The sequence below is a fragment of the Mesoplodon densirostris genome, chromosome 5 (assembly GCF_025265405.1).
Source record: "Mesoplodon densirostris isolate mMesDen1 chromosome 5, mMesDen1 primary haplotype, whole genome shotgun sequence".
In the NCBI taxonomy this organism is placed as follows: domain Eukaryota; kingdom Metazoa; phylum Chordata; class Mammalia; order Artiodactyla; family Ziphiidae; genus Mesoplodon; species Mesoplodon densirostris.
In genome coordinates, this window is record NC_082665.1 from 125,789,851 (window position 1) to 125,809,508 (window position 19,658).

The 19,658-nt window shown below is 36.4% G+C and overlaps 1 protein-coding gene across 1 annotated transcript in view; it reads left to right on the forward strand.

Annotated features, from left to right (window-relative positions):
- The window catches only part of KCNH8 (potassium voltage-gated channel subfamily H member 8), a 348,245-nt gene that overhangs the window by 159,245 nt on the left and 169,342 nt on the right, over positions 1 to 19,658 (forward strand). Inside the window, exon 3 of the mRNA XM_060100168.1 lies at positions 34 to 165. Coding sequence (XP_059956151.1) covers positions 34 to 165 — 132 coding nt within the window. The remainder of the gene's footprint in view (positions 1 to 33; positions 166 to 19,658) is intronic.

Genomic DNA, 19,658 nt, shown 5'->3' on the forward strand with positions numbered 1-19,658 from the left:
AGTGGTTGATTTGTATTTTTATTACTGTTGCAGGGTCTCCATTTTGGTGCCTATTGGATATTGTCCCCATAAAGAATGAGAAAGGAGATGTGGTCCTTTTTCTGGCCTCATTCAAAGATATAACAGATACAAAAGTGAAGATTACTCCAGAAGAGAAAAAAGAAGGTTTGTACTGTTTTCAGAAAACATTGACAGATGGAGTAACATTTTGAAATTGTTTATTCAAAAACTCTGGTAGGAAAAAAAATGTGTTTTTAATAACAGCAACAGATAAATATTCATAACTCTTAGCAGTCAGTATTTGGTGCCTATCCCCAAATCACAGAGACTCACATGAATTTGCATTTTCCTCTTTGTAATAAAAACTCACTTGATAGGAACCAGAAGTTTACACTCCTGTTCAAGGAGGATGAGGATGGGAAAACAATTTATCAGAATACACAGATTCAAACCACCTTGTTTTATCAGGGAAGAATATACATTGATAGCAATGAGTGAAGTTAAAATGATGTGATTAAAAATACTGTTCTCAGTTTCATCTAATGTGCAGTAGTTCAGAACTTAGAAGTGCAAGATTTCATTTTATATCCAAAATCCAGAACTCAAGTTTAATGCTTGTTAGAGTGGAGCGTTGCAAATGCGTACCTGTAGTTTGCAATAATAATTTGTTTTAAGACACAGACAAGCTCTTCAATGATCTTTAAAGTATTCTAAGACTTTATATTGCTTACTTTATAGCTTGTGTCTATAGTTTATGAGGAAATACCCTGCATTCATGTAAGCAGACAAAAAGTAACACTGAAAAAAATGCCCATATTATTTCATTTAAACAAAAGTAGGATTAGATATTTTGGTGACCAGAGAAAAGGCAATTGTCATTGTAAGGACTTCCTGTATATTAAGTTCTTTATGAGAACCAGCTCTTTGACGTTTGAACAACTGTCTTTTTAAAAATGTGTGTGAGTGTTTTAAATACATTATGTCTTTTGAAATGACAACACAAATTGAGAACTATTTGGTGACCCCCACCAACTTCTATCATTTGGAATGTTTGCAAATGCAAACATTTGTGTTTTTGCATAACTAAACACTGTTGCATATTTTACATACAGGAGGGGCGAGCAATCTTATACTTAAAGTTACTTGGATATTAGAGCACGTGTAATACCTGTCCAGTGAGAGAAAAGTGTGGAAATTGGTGTGCGTGGTTTTTGGTTTTGTTTTTACTATTTTCTTTGCTGTTATAGGAAAACAAAAGGTAAGTATGAACTGTGTTTACTCAGAACACTTCTTATACCAAATGTAGGTTTTTTCCATACCAACAACCAGTTCTGCAACTCTCTGGACTCCAGCTGGGTGTCCTATAATTTAATTCAGGTCACACTAACTACCTGGATTTAGTGTCAGAGTGCACAGGTACAAGGGCCCACCCTAACTGCAGATGCCGTTCACAAGTACGGGTTGCCCAGGGCCCACACACTTCTGTCCAGCTTGGCTACAATGTCGGGAATTTCACAGCCCTCTCCATCCTTTTCAGATTTGATGATTTTCTAGAACAGCTCACTGAATGCAGAGGAACACTTCTGTTATTGTAAAGGCTCTAACTCTGGAACAGCCATAGGGAAGAGATGCCTAAGGCAGGTATAGGGAAGAGGGCCTGGGGCTTCTGTGGTTTTCCTGGGCGTGCCACCCTCCCAGCACCTGGGTGTGTTCATCAGCTCTCCTGCTCAGGTGTTTAGTAGGAGTTTTCATGGAGGCTTCATTACGTAGGCAAGATTGATTACATCACTGGCCATTAGTGATCAACTCATTATTTAGTCCCTCTCCCCTCCCCAGAAGGTCAGGGAGTGGGGCCAAAAGTTCTGGCCCTCTAATCTTGCCCTGGTCTTTCTGGCAATGTGTTGCCCTGCCGAAGTAATCTATTAATTTCATTCATTATTATTATTCAATCTATCATTTAATCTATTATTTCATTCCTTTTTTATAGCTGAGTAGTATTCCACTGTATATATGTACCACATCTTCTTTGTCCATTCCTCCATAGATGGACACTTACATTGCTTCCATGTCCTGGCTATTGTAAATAGTGCTGCAATGAACACTGGGGTGCATGTGTCTTTTCGAATTAGAGTTTCCTCTGGATATATGCCCAGGAGTGGCATCGCTGGATCATATGGCACTCTATTTTTCATTTTTTAAGAAACCTTCATACTGTTCTCCATAGTTTTCAAGGGCACAAGGCAGACTACCTTAATGTAAATTTCAGTGACACTAACAAGCAAAACTTAGTAATGTAAACAACAGTGTCAAAACTGGAAATAACACCAAATCACAACTCTCTAGGATTTGAGTAGAATCAGAAGATTAAACACTGGACCCTGGCGGTCCAGTGATTCTGGCTCCGAGCTTTCACTGCCGAGGGCCTGGGTTCAATCCCTGGTTGGGGAACTAAAGATCCCACAAGCTTCACAGCACAGCCAAAATAAAATAAAATTAAAAGATTAAAACTTGATAGTAGCCAAGTGCTTGTTTTCTAGTATCTCTTGTAAATCTGGCGTGCCTGATTGTCTTTTGATTCTTACATAACCTGAACTCAGTGGTTTCCAAACTTTTCCATCTGCTAGAGTCTTTCTGTTTTCTTTCTCAGAGGACTCATTTCTGCTTGCTGCTGTTGTGTAAGAGACACTGAGTTTCCCTGTAGCTAAGGGAGGGATACTCACCCAAAATACTAGTGAGCATCCATTTTTATGTAAATTCCTGGGAGGCAGGGAAGAGCTGCTTTGGTGTCACACTTGACTGTCACTGGAAAAATTATTTGGAGGTTTAATGTTGTTTCATAAAGTCAGAAAGCACAATGTCATGTGTGTACTTTGAAACACTGAAAATTTAGCCTAGGGGCTACCCCTAGATTCATTGTTGCACTTATGTAATCAGCAAAGAGTCAGCTAACATCTAGAGACAGAAGGGTGAAAATGGCAAATTCCACTGATTTTCAGGGAGTCGCATGGTCAAATAACTACAATATGTTATTCTATCTATATAGTAAAGCAGAGCTGTGGAAAAGTGTTTTGAGAGAGTGATGTGATTATTTCTGAGTAGGAATGGAAGAGGATAGGGAAGGGAAGGGAAGACTTCTCAAAGGAGATGCCAGTTTCAGAAGAAAACTGTTTGGATAGAGCGATGGTAGAACATAAACCAAAAATCAGATTCTTGTAACAAACAGCCATGACCTTATTGGAACCACTGAATGTAAGAGTTGAGCCAGTAACTGCATGAAAATCTGGCATCAGCAGACACAAGAGACAGAGATGGAACACGACAGTTTGCTTTGGTATGGGGCTCAAATTGTTGGTGGATTCAGTTGCGTCTCCCCTCACCCATCATCTCTGTGTTCTCTTGGGGCTTGCTTATTGCTCTAAGTAGCTTTTTGGATCTTTCACTTGTAAGAACCTCCTAGGAAGAAAGAATGGGTATTCTTTACCCCGGAAATAGTATAATATGTGTGAGACAGGAGTATATCTTTGTTTTCTAGCTCCTAACACAGTGGCTGTCATGTAGTAGACACATATTTGAAAGACACACACAAACACACACTTTGGAATGCATGGATGTGTAAACAATCAGCATACTGATTACCAAAGGCAAATGGGGTGAAAAGTTTTTCCTTTTATTTGTTTCTTACCCAAGTAAAATTCCAGTGGTACTCTGTGTAAATGACTATTTTAAAACTAATCATACTTATTTGGTTTGTTAGAAGATTTTGACTCCTTGTTAAAGAGTAATGCCTTTGTTAACATAAAGCTACTCACAAAAATAGTTATCCAACATCATACACAATTCTTACCTTCTAGAAGATGTTGCCAAATTCTATCCAGGGATGGACATCAAATGCCAACAAATGGCAACGTAAATAATATGATTTTCTTTTTGTGTTATTTATGGATCTTCATAACTTAGGAATTATAAAAGTATTGCTTTTATGAAGTCTCGGAGGATAGACCATGAGAAAGGGGTTAGCAGGTCTGGAGCAGATGAGAGCCATCAGCAGGGTAAGAGCCTTTTGAAATGAGAATTTAACCCTTCAATCAACACATCCATATTGGTGAGATAGATTGCTGTTCTTGAGTTCAATCTTAAATTACAGTCTGTTTCCTAATAGAGTAATTTTATGACGATGTCACAAAAATCATATGATGATGTCTTCATATAAAGTTGTTCTTAGTGAATGGCTTTAAATAAAACAATAAAAGACCTGTAAATCCAAGCTGAAAACAATAGATTTTTTTTCAGTTATATTTTAGGAGGAACACAGCCCAGCAGATTTATCTATGCCCAGCGTTTTTGAAAAACTCTTGGCAGTTAAGACCTTGTTACAATTTCCCTCTGCACTTATTCAGATGGGTTGGTCTATCTTGACTTGTGCTTTTTCACACCACCTCACGTTGGCTTGGTGCCACCTCCTCCCCCTTCTACCTCTCACAACTAACCACCCTTCACTGTGCCATGAGGTCCACAATTCATCACATCCTTAATCCCTCTGTAAGTGTCTCTGATATTTTATAATACTTATCATCTTTGCCTCGCAGATACAATAATATTAATAATCATGACAGTTAACATTGATTGAGTGGTTACCATGTGCCAGCAACTCTTCTAAGTACTTTATAGGTTTTATCTCATTTAATTATCACCAAATACCTTTAAGTAGGGGTTATTACCATCTCTGTTTTTAGACATGAATACATTAAAGCCCAACAAGGTTAAGAAACTTACCTAAGCTCACACAGTTAACAAATGGTGGAGTGAGGTTTTGAACCTATACAATCTGGTTCCAGAGCCCAAACTATTAACTACTCTGTGATTTTGCCTTTCATTTGTACTATTTTGCAAGGTAGATGTATTTTTAATCATTTTTATCGTGTGTCTTTCATGGAGATTTTTGTCTCTTGGCCACTGTGATTCATTTGCCCTCCTCCTTGTAACAGTTTAGAAGAGAGTGGCCACTATTTCTTCACTCTCAGACCAGTCCTGGTGGAGCTTGCACCATCCCTCACAGACTCCAGGACTGGTGTCTGACTCACTCTTGGCCAACCAGAGCTATATACGCCTCTGATGCAGAAATTGGTCCGGGGTTAGACACATGACCCCGCCAGAGCCAACAAGACATTGTGAGATGCAGGCATGTGTATTTTCTGGCTAGATTTGAAACTGAGATGGTGCAAATTCTTAGAACCTTTTGGAGAATTGAGTTAACTCAGAGCCTGGACCAAAATTTCTTTTTTCCCGTCTTTGGCCAATTTGGGTGGGATTTTTCTGTCAATTTCTGCAGAAAGCATCCGAATTGTATAGGGTTGACATACTCTTCTAAATGAAATGGCAAATTTTTAGACGTAAGGACTGACTTTTTCAAACTCTTTCTTCTGCACTGTTTTACACTTAGGTATTATATAGTGTAAATGGACTCATTTTGGAAATCAGCTGAATCTGTGCTAAATCAAAATTCATGCTAAGTGTACTATAAATTATACATAGACGTAGGTTAATTTTACCGTGAGTTAAACTTTTACTTCTTTATTTGAAATCATACATTCCAAAAATGCAAGTGGCTATAGATAAATCTAGGGCATAACAAAGAGATAAATTACTTCTGTCTCTATTCCCTCTACTTTTCCTTATTATTTCTTTTCTCTTTTCAGAACATGAGGGAAACAGGGCTATGTGACTGTTTTGCTATAGCAGATTCCATACTATGAAATAACATACTCTAGTGGAAGGAACACTGACTTAAAAATGGGAAACTTGGCAAGCTCCAGAAGCTCAGAGAGGCTTTTAATACTCTCGCAGACTTGGGCTTGAGTTTCTTCAAACATAATCTGAATATACCAGATTTTTATCACTTCCTCTTGCCATTCACTTTATTAAAAAGAGTGAGAACTAAGGTGATCTGACATGTTTCTGCCCCATCAATCACTTCATAGAAATCCTTCTGATGTCATCAACAGCTAATCAGAGCTTCTGTTTATGTGACATTTGTAAATATTATTCTAGATAAAGTCTAGTTCAGGAGAGTATGATAGAAATGTGGCAATTATGGATATTATGATGGATAACAATTATTTCTCCTAAGTTTTATGCAGTATTAAAATTAGCTTAAGGAGTTTGCTCCTTCACTGCTTTTATGGGCCATAAAGTTGAAACCATGGAGTAACTGGGAAGATGTTCCACAAGGCCCCTCAGGCCCAGCTTCCTATGAAAAGACCCAAGGTTGTTGCCTGGGATAAGCCCTAGGTACCTTGCACAGCCAAGATAGGGCCTCTTCCTTTTATTCGAGATACCTGTTCTTTTGGAATTTTATGAGTTCTGGTGCCCAGGTTTTCCTGACATTTTTTCTTTAGACTTGCCCTTAGATACTTGGGCTTCCAGAGGATGTGCTGGCCTATGAGATGTTCTAGAGAATTCCTCTTCCGGGAATATGAGTGTTCGCCTTGCATGGAGAACACAGAGGTAGTTCACACCTCCAACTGTAGGTCACACTGAGGAGTTTGGTCTTTATTTTTCATTCAGTGGTTGGTGCGTCCTGTCAAGGCCTGCAATCAGAAGGGAGTTTAGGACAATATATGGTTGTCTGAGGCTGGCTTTTCTCTATTTTATAATTTTATCTGAGGCAGGTAAGCTTGCTAACTGTGTGAGATAGTAAAAAGATCCCAGGAGTTACAGATTCGAGTCCCATCTGTGCCTCAAGCTAGCAGTGTCACCTTAGGCCAGGCATTTTCCCTCTCCTAATTGCTGTTTCTCCAGCTACAGTATAATATAATTAGTCTAGATAATTTCTTAAGCTTCTTTTATTACAAGGATCTGTAATTCCATAATCATACTACATGATAGGAAGGCTTGTAGTGTACTGGGTCACATAGCACCTTTACAGGTTTTGAACTGATGATCCTATTTTCTACATCTTCAATCTGAACTCACCAGAGGAAGGGAACAATCAGCATGTTTGCTACATGCATTTTTACTAGCAAAAACAAACAAACAAAACCCTCCTGTTCCAGCCTAAGTCCTTGAAATTGAAGTGTGCACTCTTTTTTCTGATGCTTCCACAGATTCAATTGGAAAAACCCAGTAAATAGCTCTGTGCCTAAGTGAAGAAGTACTTCCTGGGGGGTGTCATACAATAGATAGTAGACAGTCCTATGACGTTTCCTAGGGTCCCTGGTTAACTTATGGTCCTATTCAGGGAGAAGAAAGACAAGAATAGACTTTAGTATCCTTGCTGAATTTAGTGGGAATTTGCATTTCAATGCCAATTCTTAAATGGTTGGATTCTCATAAACCCTACATTTTATGGAGTGTTTGATGTTATGTAATGGTGAAATGAATAGTATTGGGAAATATTTGAACTTGAATTGTACTTGCCGTTATGCTTCTTTTTTCCCCTTTAAACCACCTGCATGCATAAACCTAGGATCAATTATGCAACATTTAATTTTTAAAAGTTTTGATAAAGCTGGGTCATTATACTTTCTCTGTCTCTAGCAAGTTAGTTCTCACATAGGAATATATTTGGGGAAATGGTTAGTTCAGATTCTCATTCTCATTTTCTCTTTCTAATTTGATCTATATCAGAGATCAGCAAACTTTTTCTATAAAGGTCTGATAGTAAATATTTTAGGCTTTGTGGACCATGTAGTCTCTATCAAAACTACTTTATTCTTTCACTATAGCAAAACGGCAGCCATAGACAATATGTAAATAAATGGGTGTGGCTGTGTTCCAATAAAACTTTATTTACAGGAACAGATGACTTGTTGGTGGGCCAAAGTTTACAGATTCCTGATCTAGATAATTAATTAACAAACGATTCCTCCCTCAACCTTTCCCAACACTGGATCCTTTTATACTGGAAATAGCATTGGAATAGAGGATCTATATATCTGGCTCCCAATTATGGCCCTTCTAATTAATAGATGTGATACTCTGGAAAGTCTTATTGACATGGGCCTTATTTCAGTCATTATATTCGGTACTTAACTTGTGTTAGCTGAGCTAATAAGATTGCTGTTGTTGTGCTCTATATCTTGGGTAATACTTTAACTATCACAGGAACTTTTGTAGCCTTAAGAAGTATACGTCAATACAGATGGCCAAAGGCACATTAAAAGATGCTCAACATCGCTAATTATTAGAGAAATGAAAATCAAAACTACAATGAGGTACCACCTCACACCGGTCAGAATGGCCATCATTAAAAAGTCTACAAATAACAAATGCTGGAGAGGGTGTGGAGAAAAGGAAACCCCCCTACATTGTTGGTGGGAATGTAAATTGGTGCAGCCACTGTGGAAAACAGTATAGAGGTTCCTCCAAAAACTAAAAGTAGAGTTGCCATATGATCCTGCAATACCAGTCCTGGGCATATATCCAGAGAAAACTATGATTTGAAAAGATACATGCACCCCAGTGTTCATTGTAGCACTATTTACAATAGCCAAGACATGGAAGCAACCTAAATGTCCATCAACAGATGAAAGGATAAAGAAGATATATATATATATATATATATATATATATATATATATATATATATATATATATATACTAATTCATATATATATATGAATATATAGATAGATAGATAGATACACACACATAATTGAATACTACTCAGCCATAACAAAGAATGAAATAATGCCATTTGCAGCAACATGGATGGACCTAGAGATTATCATATTAAGTCAGAAAGAGAAAGACAAATACCATAAGATGTCACTTACATGTACAATCTAAAATATGACAGAAATGAACCTATCTATGAAACAGAATCACAGACTTAGGGAACAGACTTGTGGTTGCCAAAGGGAAGGGGGCTGGAGGAGGGATGGATTGGGGATTTGGGATTAGCCGATGCAAACTATTATATATAGGATGGATAAACAACGAGGTCCTACTGTATAGCACAGGGAACTATATTCAATATCCTGTGATAAACCATAATGGAAAAGAATAGGAAAAAGAATGTATATATATACATATAACTGAATCACTTTGCTATACAGCAGAAATTAAGACAACATTGTAAATCAGCTATACTTGAATAAAATAATATTTTTAAAAAAGAATTATAGGTCTGGACTCAGATCATTAGGCCCATGTTTCTGGTCTGGGGGAGAGGGAGAAAAGATAAAACTCTCCCATAGGGTCCTGGAACTGGTCATGTTTAGAATCATAACAGACCTGGCACAGAACTGTGTGGTATTAAAACTAGGAAGTGAAGGGTCTGTACCAGAAATGGTAAAGAAAATGATGGTTCAATTTCTGATTCAAGAAGGAGGATAGGGAGAGTCAGATTTATGCTAGGAGGTTCAAGAGACCCTAAAGTCAAGTGGACAGAGTATTAGGAGCTCAGGACACTGGTGGTATAGCCAAGATAATGAGAAAGAAAGGGAAATCTTGCCTTCACTGTCCATGAGAGCTCTACAAACCCTGCTCAGTTTCTTCCTCGTCCAAGAGTTTCTTTTAATGAACTGAGGGTATATTTCCCAGCTCGTGTCTCATAAAGCTTACTGGCAACTAGGCACTTCCTGGCACCTACCAGGTAGGTAAATAGAGGCAGAACCATAAAATGTTGATATACAGAGATCATTTGGGGATCTATTTTGCATGAATAAAAAATAATATGTGTTAATAATTGGAAGTTTGCCACCAGGTTGACCCATCTGAAATGTTTTAGTATACCTCAAAAATAGTTTTTGCACACTTAAAATGTGTACCCTGACCAAAAAGAATTATCTTTATAATACTAATTTAGTGAATCATAGAATCAAGGCTAGCAATCTAGGACCATTTATCTTAGATTTTACTGAAATTGTTGTAGATTCAAAATTTGGATTCAAGTGAGTGAGATGCTATCATTTTTCTTTTAAGGAAAAAAATCAAGAGAATATCTTACAGTTTGCCTCCATGTCTGTAAGAATTGCTTCAAAAGAAAATCTCTAAATTTGTCAGAGGTTTAGATCATTATTTGGTGAATTGATGGGTATAACTAGAGAAACATGGACCAGTTGAGACATCACTGTCCCTGAATTGAATATTTAATGTCACCCTGATTATTAATGCATGATCTAAAGATTTAAAAGAAATTAAGTAATTTATTTATTTCAAGTTATTTGGCTTCATAAATAAACCTAAAAACTTCCTTAGGACTAATTCATCTTTTGTATATGGTTTGTTGTATCATTTTGTGATTGGATTATCTAAAAGGCTTTAAAGTTCATGTAAAAATGACATACAGGTGGTTTTCTCAACCTTGGAACCGTTGACATTTTTGGCTCAGATTAATTCTTTATTGTAGAAGGTTGTCTTATGTATTGTAGAATATTTAGCAGCATCCCTGGTCTCTCCCCACTAGATGCCAGGAACACCCACACCCCAGTTTTGAGAACCCAAACTGTCTCCAGGCATTGTCAAAAACTCCCCAGTTGAGAGGCATTAGTAGACAGCAACCAAGCCATCACTCTATAACATGTTTAGCATTAAGGAATAGAAAAGGGATCCTATTAATAATAAAACCATTTCTTTAATAGTTGAATTTTGAAGTAAATTAATTGGTGTATTTTTGACTGGTGCATTATTATGCCAGGCTTTCTAAGGAAGCCCATCATTTAGATATAAAACAGTCTTCCATAAAGGACTTATCTCTCTGTTCCTACAGCTCTTGTGTACATGTTGTCAATATCATGCTATGGTTGCAATAAGAGTATTGTATTATTGACTCTGCTCTTCAACCAGAGATTGCATGCAGAGAAGCAATGATAGAGTTACATCTCAGAAGGGAAAGTGAATTGGACCTTATCTTGGGACCTCCATGAATTAGCTGGATCACCTTCAAATCTCTCAGCACACCTTTTGTCTAGATAAATCAGACTGCTTACTTTTCCTTAAGGTCAAGAAATGTGAGTTATTTATCTTTGTCTCTGAAGCTCTGGCACAGGATAAATAGATGCTTTAAAATTGGATGAATAAGTTGAATCTATTTGTTGATCTTGTAGGCAAGGAGTTGGCATATGTTTTTATTGTCTGTTCTTCCTTTTTTCTCCTTTACCCCTACACTTTGATTCCTGAACATTTCTTCCTTGCCTGAATTACTCACAGATATCCTATTCTGTCCCTTCACTGACTCAAAGGATGGCCAAGACTTTGCTGCTTTGCCTTCTATGAGCCCGAGAAGAGCCCAGAACAAAAAGGCACTAAGGAATTTTAATGCAGGACATTGAGAACAGTGAGAAAAATATTGGATTATTTCAGCATCCACCATGATTGTGATAAAATTGTTACTGCTACAAGTTATCAAGGCAAACTTTTTAAAATTTTTTTCATCTTTAATGAATTTCTACATTAGAATGCCTATAAACTTGTTTCTCATGTTAAGTAAAGTTTAATGTATTCTATAACTCTAAAATATGGACCAATTTCCTATAGGACTTATTTTTCAAAATCAATTACCAACATTTAAAAAAAATTGGGGGGATTGATAGCCCTAAAGAGCAAAGGACCCATAAATTATGAGAAATTAAATGATAAAGGCAAAGGGCAAAGGCTTTGGAATTGGGCAGAACTACATACTAATTGTCATGCTACCTCTTGTAAACTACAAGGATTTGGACAAGCTGTTTAAACTTACTGAGCTTTAGTTTCATTATCTTTAAAATGAGCCAGTGCCTACCTTATAAAGTCACTATGAGAATAAGAGAAAAAATAAATTAGATGTTATCTAGGGTAATATTTGCATAAAGTAGGTGGTTGTAAGTCTATCATAATCACAGTAAATGATTATGATTAGTGGTGATTGTGGAGGTGATAGTACTGGTATTAACTAGGTGTGGCAAGGCCAAGGCTCTGCAAGGGTTGACTTCTCTCTGGTCCTTTCTTACTCTTCTTTCTGGGTCAGTCTTAAATAGAACCTTTTCCTCTGTCCTATGCTGTATGTTGGTGCTTTTTTGGTTGTCAACTAATCCTTGCTAAGAAGCCCTGTCTCCCTTCCAGGGAGTATTTGTGTTTTAATAGAGGTACTCTTTAAGGTCCGATATAGGCTCAGGGATCTGAATAAAGATAGAAACTAAGGTAACACTACTCCATTGCTCTGTCTTTCATCTTTTCCTGAAAATTTGTTTTCTCCACTCCAGGATCCCAAAACTAGGTGTATCAGTTAGCCTTTGCTACATAACAAATTTCCCCAAAACTTGGAATCAGCAACAGTTTTATTATTTCTTGTGATTCTTAGGGTAGGCTATATAGTTCTTCTGCTCCAGATAGTGTTGGCTGGAGTCACTTATGTAGCTGCTATTAGCTTGGACCTCAGCTGGGACCGAAACATTCTAAAGATTTCTCACATCTGGTGCCCTAATGATGGCGGATGTAATGACTGGGAGTTGTCTAGGTTTCTCTCCCTCCCTCCCTCTCTATCTAGCTCCATCTTTATCTATCATTCTCTGTTACTAGGTAGTTGAGTCCTTGCTAATTTACATGAAGGCTGCATCACAAAGAGGGCAAATACAGAAGCTTCATAATTCCAGAAGTCACACACTATCTCTTCTGCCATATTCTGTTGGTTAAAGAAAGTCACAGGACTAGCTCAAATTCAAGGGGAGAGGAAATAAACTCTGTGTTTTGATTGGGAGAGAGGCATGTATGGATAAGAATGTGAGGCTTGTTTGGTGGCCATATTTGCAGTCTACCACCCTCTGGGAAACCATTCCATCTCACCACATCTTCCACCTTCTCCTCCTGACTCCCTTTTTATATTTTTTCTGTCAGGGTCAGTGGAATCAACGGTTTCTCAGTTTATAAGGGGTGAATGGTTGTCATCATTCTCTTTAATGTAGTATGTTTATTGGAAAATACATGGGTTTTACAGACATATAGACCTCCAAGTGGATGCCAAAGGCACTTATTCCTGGTTGTATGACACTGAACAAGGTACATCAGCTCTCCTACCTCATGTACTAAGTAGAGAGGATAAAACTTACCTGATAGGGTTAACATGAGGTTTATATTAATACAGTTTATCCACAGTGATTAACTGAAACATGATAGATGCTCAATAAATGCTAAAAATTCCTCTATATTTCCCTATTTCTACCTCTCTCTCCCAGTTTTTCTATCCATTACCTTTAAGTGGAAAAGAAAAATTTTTGAAACTTTCTAAAAACCACTTATAATAATCAAATGCATTTGTCCTAAGCCCTCTGGCAGTTTCCAAAAAAAAATGCTTCAAGCTTTATAGAGCATTTTGAAAATTACTATTCTCTTATGCTGATTGCCTTATTCTTTCCTGAAATTATCATGCTATTGCTACCCCTAAGCCTTGGCTCATGTCTCCTGTTGCCTAAGTAATCCATCTTCATTGTCTGTTCCTAGGTCCACATGAAATCCTTTTTCTTCTAAAAGATTGTGTTTCTGGTGCCTAATATTTACAACTTTGTGTTTTAATCTATCTCTTTTTCCATCAGTTTTATTCTGCATAATAATTTTTGGGGTCTTTTAAACCATCTTCCTCCGAACTACTCACTCCAAATTTCACACACTATAATTACAACTAAACTATTGGCACTTTTCAGTAAAAATATGTTAACTTGAATTCTTCTACAGAACACCCAAATAAGCATTAGAAACTTGTTTCAAGGGCCACACCATCCGTGCAAGATTCCAGAAACTGCATTACTTGATGTTTTGATAAATCCTGTAGGGGGAAGAATAAGCAGGAACTAACAGCAATGATTAGGGACAATTGACTGATTACAATTTTTGAGAGGACAAAAGTGAAGAAAGCACATTATCTTGCTTGATTCATGCATTATTTTGTGTGATTAGAATTTCCATAAAAGAAACTCCTAACCAGTATGTGATGAAGCATTTAAAAAACTAAATTGTGAATAAGAGAATTCTGTGTCTATCATAATACTTGTTATATTTAGAATATGCAGGAAATTTTTTCATTACTGTGTGTTGCTAGATTTATTTATGTTCTTGATAAATATTGTCAGAACTATGTCCTAAAAGAGTAAATAATTAGAGGCCAGTTCTCACCAATCCATTAGAGTTTTTATGGCTAAACACCATTTGTTTGGTCTTTCTGCATCTAAAATCCTCTAAATCCAAAAGCAAAAGTCAGTTCACATCTTTCCCGTGTAGATCATCCTAATATTTTTCTAACAGTTAAAATTAAATTATTTAACATGATCCCAGTAACCTAAGCCAAAAGTTTTCTCCCAGTTTCTCTGTTTTCTACTTAACTAGCAACACTCAACTGAAAAAAATGGAGTAAAAAGCAGAAATGCAGTGTCCTCTGGCAGATTCGTGTGCTATTTCTGATTTGTGTACATACAGCTCTCTCTGTGAAATTCCTGGTGCTCACTAAAAGATAATTACCCCATCCTTGGTCCAGTTATTTGAATTTATATCTGAAAGACACTTTCATGAATTCAAAGGATTCAAAGAATCACTCATCAAAGCATTTTTGTTTCTATGATATTTTCTGAAAATATGTTTCTACCAGTATTGTTAAGAAGCGTAGATTTTTTTAAAAATAGAAATATTTACTCTTCCATTTGCCTCTCCTCCTCCTCTGTTAACTGTTTGGTGAATATTTTTTCTGATTTTAATATTTTAATTTTCAAATATAGGGAGTGTTCACTTTTAAGAATCAAAATGGCTAGTGGTTTGGTACCTGCTTAGATTATAACCACAAATTTTGATGTCTTTTAGTATGTTTTAAAACTTTTTTGTTATGAAAAATTTTAATCCAGAAAAAAAAGTAGAAAACATATTACAATAAAATCCCATGCATTCATTATCTAGCTGTAACAATTATCAACTTTTAAAAGTAGATAGATAATCATCAAAATATCTACAAACAATAAATGCTGGAGAGGGTGTGGAGAAAAGGGAACCCTCTTGCACTGTTGGTGGGAATGTAAATTGATACAGCCACTATGGAGGAGAGTATGGAGGCTCCTTAAAAAACTAAAAATAGAACTACCATATGACCCATTAATCCCACTACTGGACATATACCCTGAGAAAACCATAATTCAAAAAGAGTCATGTACCACAATGTTCATTGCAGCTCTATTTACAATAGCCAGGACATGGAAGCAACCTAAGTGTCCATCGACAGATGAATGGATAAAGAAGATGTGGCACATATATACAATGGAATATTACTCAGCCATAAAAAGAAACGAAATTGAGTTATTTGTAGTGGGGTGGATGGACCTAGAGTCTGTCATACAGAGTGAAGTAAGTCAGAAGGAGAAAAACAAATACCGTATGCTAACACATATATATGGAATCTAATAAAAAAGAAAAAGGTTATGAAGAACCTAGGGGCAGGACAGGAATAAAGACTCAGATATAGAGAGTGGACTTGAGGACACGGGGAGGGGGAAGGGTAAGCTGGGACAAAGTGAGAGAGTGGCATGGACTTTTATATACTACCAAATGTAAAATAGATAGCTAGTGGGAAGCAGGCACATAGCACAGGGAGATCAGCTTGGTGCTTTGTGACCACCTAGAGGGGTGGGATAGGGATGGTGGGAGGGAGATGCAAGAGGGAGGAGATATGGGGGTATATGTATATGTATAGCTGATTCACTTTGTTATAAAGCAGAAACTAACACACCATTGTAAAGCAATTATACTCCAATAAAGATGTTAAATAAAATAAAATAAATAAAAGTAAATATAAATTTGCTCTAACAAATATCAAAGTGAAAATTTCTTTTCATTTTACAATTTCATTTATTAAATTTTGCAAAAGAACTTTATTGCTTTTTTATGGAAATTTAATCTTGATCTTCATACCTAGAATCTATTATAATTTTTAATACTTTTTAAATTATTAATATTAGTTTACTCAGTCCCTCACTTTATTTCCTGCTGTTTTGCTGCTTGGACATTTCGGACTTTTAAATTATTTTAGATAATTCTTCTTCTCACTCCCAGGGGAAAACTCCCTGCTCTTGTAAAAATCCTCTGGCGTTATTCTGATTTCTTTTAACTCAATAAGGGGTCTATTCAAAGGAAATTGAAGTCCTGCCATTGAATTCTAAAACAGTTCTCCTTTTGCCACTTTATCGAATTCTTGCATAAAGGCTCCTCCCAAACTTTCCCCAGTTACTTAAATTCCTTAACCACAACAACTGAAGTGAATATATCAACTACATGAATAAAGAAATCAACTAATTAACACTAGCTACAGTTAGTAATTGACGTACCCCTATCTCTGTACTAAGTTATGAGTAACAAGATTTTTAAACATTTTAATAATGTGTTTTCTAGACCAGAAATTATGTAAAGGATTATCCAGTATACTTTTCTACTAAGTGTATATTTTTTCTTAGTTTTGTAAAAAGTAGAATACTACTTTTTTTATTAACCTTTTCTTTTTATTTGAAGTATAGTTAATTTACAATGTTGTGTTAGTTTCAGGTGTACAACAAAGTGAGTCAGTTATACACACACACACACACCTATTCTTTTCAGATTCTTTTCCATTAGGGGTTACTACAAGACAGTGAGTAGAGTTCCCTGTGCTATACAGCAGGTCCTTTTTGGTTATCTATTTTATATATAGTGCTGTGTATATGTTAATCCCAAACTCCTAATTAATCCCTCTCCTGCTGCCCCATGCTATCCCCTTTGGTATACTACTTTTTAATTTTGATTCAAGATTACTTATTCAGTAATTTCCATTTTTTTAGATGACAGAGTTCTTTCATTCAATAAAATGTCATTCAGAAACCCATTTATAAAATAAACACAGAAATGGGACTTGACCTTGTGTATTACCTGTTGATTTTTTCCTGTTCCACACTCAGTACATTTCCATCCCTACAACACCTCCCCTAACCCCTGGGAATCTAAGGATCCCAATTAAAAAACACAGTTCCTCAACGACTTGATACTTGATAATGTTAAAATATTATGGTTATATATTTATGTGATAGATATTGTGATTCTGTTTTGATCATGTATATGAATATGTATATGTATGTAGGTAGATAGATAGATCAATAGGTCAGATAGACAGAAAGATATGATGCCTTGAATTTGTCCCCCAAAAATCTGAATGAGTAAAATGGATGGAAATAAACAAGTCAATACTTGTATTCATACTTGAAGCTGGGTGATGGTTATACCAGAGACAGAGTTCTACAGAGAAACACTTCTACAGAGACAACACTTCTTTATATATATATATATATATATATAATCTTTCTCTGATTTAGATATTCAAGATCAGTACCAACCAGAAAACAAACTGCACATTCTAATTTGTCTTTTTTTTTGTATATATGTTATACTCAATTAAATGTTTACTTCATAATTTAAATAAATAAACTAAAGATAATTACATCAGAAGTAGTATAAAATATACATGACTCTGTAAAATATAGTCTCTAGTCTTATGCACAGTGGTCTTTAAGGATTTCTCTGAAAAATAGACTAAAAAAGACAAGAGGTGAAATCAATGATGTGATTTGTAAATGTGTAAATTTTTATATTTTATAATAAATTTTCTGGCACATGACAGTCAAGTGTCATATTCTGACAAGATCAGTTCAGTGTAACAAATTTATAATATATGTGATACCAACCAGGGTTCTTAGCCTTCCCCAATCAATAGAAGTTGACTAGAGGCCAGACAAGAAGTTCAGGCAAGGCTTTATTGGGGCCCCTGCTACAACAAGGGGGAGCGAGAACAAGCAACAGTTTCCCTTGCTTGCTTCCCAGGGGCGAGGGGCGAGCTGGTACCTTACATGGGGGTGAGGGTAGTGGTGTGTCCCCGGGATCAGGCTAGAGGTGTGGCTTAGGTGGTCTGCCCGCCCTTTTGGTGGTGTTGAGTGCAGGGGGCATGTGCAGTGCCCTGCTTTTGCTCCCGGCTCTTCAGAAGTTGCAGTTGGATTTTTTGGTCTTTTTGTATCTTGTTGTCCATAATTTGCCCCAGCTGCATATACACGCAGTTATTTTTAGTCCCTTATAGTTTCTTTGTATTTTGTTACTCAAGGAAACGTTTGTCCAGGTGCAAGCATTGCAGCAAAGGTTCCCAAGTCCCATCCTGTCTCAGATGGAAGTAATATGTTTCGAGGAAAGATTCTTTTCCCAAATAGACACAGACTGTTGGGCCACCAGCATCACTGAGATGAGACACCAGCTCCAGGCTTCCATGCAGCTTAGATTCTCACAGGTTGAAAGCAATTAAAAGGCCTCAATATGCTGCACTCAAAAATCAGTAAAAACAAAGCAATATCCAGACGTAACCTGAAAATATCCCTTTCACTTTCTATTCTGAAATAGTTATAGATTCATGGGAATTTTCAATGATAGTAGAGAGAGAGAAAGGTCTCAGTTGTTTCCAATGGTTACATCTTACATAATTATAGTATAATACCCAAACTAGGAAATTGGCATTGGGACATTATGTGTGTATAGTTCTATGCCATTTCATCACAAGGGTAGATTTGTGTGACCTCCGCCATAATCAAGGTACGTAACTATTTCATCTCTATAAATATCTTCCTCTTGCTACCCTTATGGAGCCATACACCCCCCTACCCTCTGACTACTTCTGGTCTCTATCCCACCTCCAATATTTAGAGAATGTTATGTAAATGGAATCAAGTAGTTTGTAACTTTTTGTGATTAGCTTTTTTTAACTGAATATAATGCCATGTAGATGTATCCAAGTTATGAATACATTAATATTTTGTTCCTTTTTATTCCTGAATGGTATTCCATAGTATGGATATACCACAATTTATTTAACCATTCACTGATTGAATGACATTTGGGTTGTTTCCTGTTCTTGGCTATTACAGATAAAGCTGCTATGAACAATTGTGCACAGGTTTTTGTGTGGACATAAGTTTTCATTTCTCTGGGATAATTGCCCAGGAATATAATTGCTGGTTTGCAGGGTTAACTATATATTTATTTGTTGTTTTTCAAGAAACTGCCAAACTATTTTCCAGAGTGACTGTATCACTTTATATTTCTATCAGCAATGTGTGAAATACCCGGTACCTCCACTTCCTCACCAGCATTTGGCATTGTCACTACTTTTCATTTTAGCTCTTCTGGTTGGTGTGTAGTGATATCTCATTATAGTCTCAATTTGCATTTCCCTAATGACTAGTGATGTTGAACATCTTTCCATGTGAATATTCGCCATTCTTGTATCCTCTTAAGTGAAATATCTCTTTGTGTGTTTTGTTCATTTTCTAACTGGATTGTTAGGTTTTCTTAATGTTGAGTTTGGGGAGTTCCTTATGTATTCTAGAGATAAGTGATTCGGAAATATTTTCTCCCAGTCTGTAATTGTACTATAAATGTGCCAATTTTGAAACTTACATGTATTATTAAAATTGAGCAATAACCACAGGAATTGTTTTGAATCCAGATTAACAAAAGATTTGGGGTTGAGGAAGAATGCTTTGTCACTGGAATTATTTTAAATTACCAGCATGTGGCAGTAATAAAAAGCTGACCAAATGTGGTTGGATTATTGTTTTTAAATTTTCTACAGTCAACACTTCTTATTGCCTACACCTGGTTTGTACGCTCCCACTGCCCTGTCCCAGCACATGACCCATCTGATA